At 38.1% G+C, this 6,319-nt stretch overlaps 1 protein-coding gene across 1 annotated transcript in view; it reads left to right on the forward strand.

The window, feature by feature from the left end:
• MYO1A (myosin IA) overlaps nucleotides 1-6,319 on the forward strand; it is a gene marked incomplete in the record, with an annotated part of 53,941 nt that overhangs the window by 36,073 nt on the left and 11,549 nt on the right. Inside the window, 7 exon segments of the mRNA XM_072407791.1 lie at nucleotides 1-153; nucleotides 713-939; nucleotides 1,261-1,461; nucleotides 2,404-2,503; nucleotides 3,375-3,524; nucleotides 5,262-5,330; nucleotides 5,485-5,571. Coding sequence (XP_072263892.1) covers nucleotides 1-153; nucleotides 713-939; nucleotides 1,261-1,461; nucleotides 2,404-2,503; nucleotides 3,375-3,524; nucleotides 5,262-5,330; nucleotides 5,485-5,571 — 987 coding nt within the window.

Below are 6,319 nucleotides of genomic sequence, written 5' to 3' on the forward strand. Positions count from 1 at the left end.
GGGAATGTCTCAGATGCCACCTTTCTAACCAAGCTAGGAGTGAAATTCAAAAACCATAACCACTTCAAGAGCAAGGCAACACAGAATGATAAACGCATCACTGATAACACATTGTCTGACATTTCTTTCCGCATTGAACACTATGCTGGACAGGTGAGAATGATTTGCTTCTTGCACATTTATGATCGGTATATATAGTTTCTTGTGACTATCTCTGTAATACATATTTTTTAAAGATTCAGCATAACACCAGTTTTACAACACACATTTGCAAATACAATCAAATGGTTATGGAGAAAACCTATGTCAGATGTCTGTCTCCTGAATTGTGTTGTGATTCCACCTAATTCATTTAGTTATTAAGTGTGTGTAGGACACTAAAGATTCTGTAGCTTGTGTAGCTTTTCAAGAGGCCAAATCTTAGAGGCTTAGACAGGGGACAGGTGTATATATTTAGTCTTTTACACTTTTTTTGTGAAAAGAATCAATGTCCATTTTGAACATCCAGCTGATAAAATTTCTCATTTAAATCCCTATCCCCAGCATTCTGGTTTGCTTGATCTTGCTTTGCTTCATTATAGAAAATAACTCTCTAAGAGTATATTGTAGGCATGAAAAAAATTGTAACAAACAGACATCTGCTTGGATGATGCCATTGCTTAGGTCAATAAATGTGGAAATGTAAAACAGTAACAGTAACAGATCTTTACAGGTCACTTACAACACTAAAGGTTTTCTGGACAAAAACAACGATCTTCTCTTCAGAGACCTCTCCCAAGCCATGTGGAAAGCCAAACATCAGCTGCTGAAATCTCTGTTCCCAGAAGGTGATCCAAAGAACTCCTCACTAAAACGTCCACCAACTGTTGGTTTCCAGTTTAAAGCGTCTGTGACAACTCTTATGAAGAATTTGTATGCCAAGAACCCCAACTATATTCGGTAAATAATTACCTATACCCCAACTATATTCGATAAATATTTACCTATACCCCAACTATTTTCAGTAAATAATTACCTATATTTAGCAAAAATGTTCCAGATACACAAACACAAAGGCATTAGCATTTTGTAACTCTACCCACCATCCAGGCCATGCAATATTCAGATGTTATTAATACTAAAACTTCTCCACATTTGTTGACTTTGTATTTGTTTTGTAAAAGTTGTTCCTAAGTATGACTGCTTGCCTTGAATTTGTTATCGTTATCGTTGTTTTTTTCTGCTAAAACTTAAATGATTCTTCGTTTTCTTTAAAAATAGATGTCTGAAGCCCAACAGCACAAAGAAACCATCCCTGTTTGATGATCAGCTTGTGAAGACACAGGTCCGGTATCTGGGGTTGCTGGAGAATGTCAGGGTTCGTCGGGCTGGCTATGCTTACCGGCAAGTGTACAGTTCTTTCCTGGAGAGATACAAGATGCTGAGCAGGGAGACATGGCCACGTTGGGGAGGGGACGCAAGGTAAGGATGGCATACTTGCAGAGTGATGTCTCATATTACACATAAAATCTAAAAAATGTAACACTTTAGACAGGTTTGTGTAATATATATTGTATGTATTTGAGAAGGAGTCTGTGGGTTACAACATTAATATTTATCATGCTACTGTACTCATTTGCAATAATTTACTAAGGGAGGTTGTTCACTTAGGAAAGTGAATTAGCACGTGATAGTTAACTTTGCTAAAGCTACGTACACACGTCAGATTTTTATCGCCCGATAATCGGCATCGGCCAATTATTGCCTCTCCCCTCTCCATAGAGCATGAACGGTGCTGTATGTACAGCACCGTTCATGCATCGGGCACTCCCTTTTGATCGTGAAAGATCCTTTCCAACGACAAAAATTGGAAGTGTGTACGCAGCTTTAGTCAATAAGTTTTAATTAGGGCTGACTTCTATCCAATCATCTGCAAGTAAAAATCATGTTTTGTAAAAATACCAGTTTTAATTCATGACATTCATATTAGCATATTTTCATGTGTTGACCACAAATCTCTCCACTACCTTTAGGAAATGAACTAATTTCCCAGCACCAGCTTTTCCCATTTCCCAGCTTTAGCGTTAGATTACCTCCCCTGGGTATCTGTGTTGTATGTGTCTCCCTTGAGACTATTGTGATTATATGGCTCTGACGTTATGCATTTTGTTATTGATTACTTGAGGTATAAGGTACACCTGATAATATATCCCTGTATACACTTTATATAATGCTGCGTATTGGTTGAGGAATAGTCAAGAAATCAATGTTCCATGTTAGACAATTTTAGATGCAGAATATTACAAAATAATTTATTTTAGTGAAATTTTAGAATCATTATGCGGAAACAATGCTATGTAAATAAAAACGGTTTTATTGTAAACTTTTTTAATTGTTGTTTTCTGCTGTTGTGTGCTATAACAGGGCAGGAGTTGAAGCTTTGTTAAATGACCCAAAAGTCAACATTCCTAAAGAAGAACTTGCATATGGTCGAACCAAACTATTCATTAGGACACCAAAAACAGTATGTTATTTTTCCATCTTCTTGTAGGTACAAAACACTGTGTATCACTGTAGAGTGTGGTTTAAATCAGTGGTCGCCAACCTTTTCGGTCCCACGGACCACTGAAATCACCAGCTCCCAACCACGCATGCTCGGGGAGCCGAGTGTCACTGAAAGAGAGAGAAATCCCCCAGAGTGACGTCATTATGGCATAACCCCGCCCGATCTCTAATCGCAGATCTGACCCTGCAATGGGAGATTGGGTGGGTTGAGACACAGCCTGCCCACTTCCCCGAGCCTGGGAACTGTACTGGGGACGTGGTCTGCGGCTATGGCTGGTGCGTCCCCCCAGTGTGGTCCCTCTTCTGACTTTTTTTAATTTTAATTTTCTTGCGGACCACCGGTTGGCGACCGCTGGTTTAAATAAAATATACTGTTCCTAATTTAATAAAGCTCTTCAAGGCTGGAGAGTATACACTTTCATAAGTGAAGCTGGGGGATCCATAATATAAAAATTATCTAAAATAAAACTGACCCTAACTATTGCAGTTTTCATTTAAAGCAGAACATTTTCTAGAGTTTTTAATTTCAAAAACTCTGGAATACAGTATTTTTTATATCAGCAAATATTTTATAAATCCATAGAACACACATTTAGAGGGTTCACGTTACATAAACCGTGATATTTTACAATATATTATTGGCCTTTTTACAATCTAACAGCTGTCAATAAATAGCTTTTAAAATATAATGCTTTAACCACAATATATGTATAAGTGTATGCAGTGTTTTTATATAGCTTCAAGCAAAGTTTTTTTTTTAGTTTTGTGTGATATTGCACTTAGAAACAATTATGTTATAAAACTCAGATAACTTGATGATTTACTTTTAGCTCTTTGACTTGGAAGAATTGCGTAGGAAGAAGCTAAACGAACTTGCCGCCCTTATACAGAGCATGTTCCGTGCCTGGAAGATGCGGAAACAATTTTTGCTAATGCGCAAAAGTCAGATCCTTATTGCTGCATTTTACAGAGGAAATCAGGTACTGTATAATGACAACTAAATACATAAAATTTAAACCCAATTCTGGGCCTTTTTTAATAGACCCGAAACAGTATATAATGAAGAAGCAGCTCAGCTTACCTTTACCGAAGAGCCTCAGAAAATTCCCCTGCACTACTTTTTTTTTTTTTTAATTAAATCTTTAATACAAGATGTGTATATTCAACATAGTTCAACTGGGAAGACTGGAAGCATACCATAAATAAATGGCAATCAATGTGCCTCTCAGACCTTCTTATTAGACATTGAGACCACTCATCACATTAAGTGCAAAAAATCATGAGGTTTGGGACGGGACAAGGCTCAATCTAGTGCAGACTTTTGAAAGATCTTTCCTTAACAATTATTTTTTTTATAGCTGATATTTAAATATACATACGGTATATCTGTTAAGATCCCTGAAAGTTAACTTATCTATCTGACATACAAGCCCTGATTTTAAAAGCCTCTCTAAGGCTGGAGAAGATACACTTTCATCAGTAAAGCTGGGAGATCCAGCAAACCTAGAATGATCTGGTCCATAAATGAAATAATTTGCTAACAAATAGCAAATGATTTTCTGGAAACCCATTCCAGGTTTGCTGGATCACCCACGTAAGAGAAACTTTGCTTTTGTGTCATTATCAAATGTTCACTTTGAATTTCCTGCATTTCAGGCAATATTGTTACTAACACCCCTAGCCGGTCTCTTCACTCCTTCAATGACCTAATAGTGACTTCCTCACTTATAACCTTGTCACACACACGGCTCCAAGACTTTTCTAGAGCTGCCCGATTCTCTGGAATGACCTTCATCGTTCTATTCAGCTTGCTCCTCTATTATGCTCTTTAAAAGAGCACTCAGAACCCATCTTTTCAAACTTGCCTACCCGTCTTCTTCTGTTTGGTAAAAACCTTACTACCCACCATATTATATCTCCCCTCCTAATATTCAATACTTCCCCCACCTAGACCTAGATTATAAGCTCTTCTGGGCAGGGTCCTCTCCTCCCGTGTCCCTGTCTGTATCTGTCTGTCATTTCCAACCCTTATTTAATGTATATTGTGGCGTAATATGCGCCATATAAATACTGTTTAATAATAATACCATGCATTTACCATGCACTGGTTCATTCAATGTTTCCACTGAATTTATCAGACAGCATAATAATTTGCAATAACTTGCCTGATGAAGCACTGTTTTGGGTCTTGGTGCAGTGTTAACACCCCCTCCCCATGTCCCCTACCCATGTGGTGATCCGTGGTGTCACATCAATGAGCACAGATAAGAGGAACATTTTGTCTTGTGTCAACCAAGGGCAGAATTTTGCATTTCTCAATGTGTCAACCAAGGGCAGAATTTTCCATATCTCAATGTACTTTGCATATATAAATGTGCTGATGCAAACAGCAGTAATAAATCATCTTATTACGGGGGCCTAATCGCATTTGTGAAGAAATCCTGTTTCTATACTATTACAAGAGGCTTCTGTAAATAACTGTTCCTACACCAATGCAAGCGACTTGCAAGTGAAAAACCCAGAAAAACTAAAGGATAAAAAGAACAAGTTATCCTTATCTCTGTTTAGGTATTACAGGCATATACAAATTGGAACATGTACAAAATGTAGGCACTGGCAGTTCGATATATGGGTCCTATGTGGGCAAATATGGGCATGGTTTAATAAATACCACCATTCACTAATGTATTTTCTTTTTTTTCTGTTTTTTTTTTCAGCAAAGGAGAAAGTACCAAAATATGCGGTACTCTGCTTTACTTTTACAGGCCTACGTTCGTGGCTGGAGGGTAAGAGACTTCTGGCATGCACAGCAGAGATAGTGCAGAACATTTTATATCAATAAATAATAATCAAGCAATCACTATGAATGAATATGTAAATAGTATGGAAATCATGACTAATTTATGGTTTGCACATTTGATTACTATAATTTGGTTTTAGGCTCGTGTGTTGCTGAAGCACATGAAACTTCAAAAACGCCAGGGAGATGCAGCATCCACTATTGGTGCTTATTGGAGGGGGTACAAGGTAATCCTGCATGCTATCAGCTTCACATGGCTTAAAGCAGAACTCCAGACTTACTTTTCTTTTGGCACACTTGTACATTACTTTCTTCTGTGCTAAAAGCAACTAATCCTACTGACCTGCACACTGTGGTTTCCACATAACCGGCGTTAGAAGCTGCAGTAATAATCTTGAGCCCATTCTCATTTCCTATTTGATGGACTAACAAAATCTTCCAGTGCTCTCTGTGTTGTTATCTGTGTTTTCCTCCACTTTCAGCTATGTGCTTTTTGTCCTGTCAGTCATTTAGTCTCAGCTTCAGGTGTGGGCAGGTGTGGGCATTTTATAGGGTGGTCTGCAAATTCAGACCATCAGGGAATACCCATGTGCTAATACAGTGGGTCTGATTTATTAAAGCTCTCCATGGTTGGGGAGGATACACTTCCATCAGTGAAGCTGGGTGATCCAGCAAAACTGGAATAAATCTCTTTATTAATTTGCTAGCAGATGTGTTGAATCCTGGACCAGATTCCATTACAGATTAGCTGGATCACCCAGCTTCACTAAATAAAATGTATCCTCTCCTGCCTATTAAATCAAGTCCAGTGTGTGAGAGGTAGTGCTGTGAACTGAGAAATCCCCTGTAATTTCTAAGATATACTATGCTTTTGTCACGGTGGTTGTTTCCCACGGACTTCTGCTAAACTTACACAGTGGAGTCACAAAACACTGACTGCATGAGCACAAACACAATACATGATTTGTAATTTTT

Source organism: Pyxicephalus adspersus, chromosome 1 (assembly GCF_032062135.1).
Source record: "Pyxicephalus adspersus chromosome 1, UCB_Pads_2.0, whole genome shotgun sequence".
Classification (NCBI taxonomy): domain Eukaryota; kingdom Metazoa; phylum Chordata; class Amphibia; order Anura; family Pyxicephalidae; genus Pyxicephalus; species Pyxicephalus adspersus.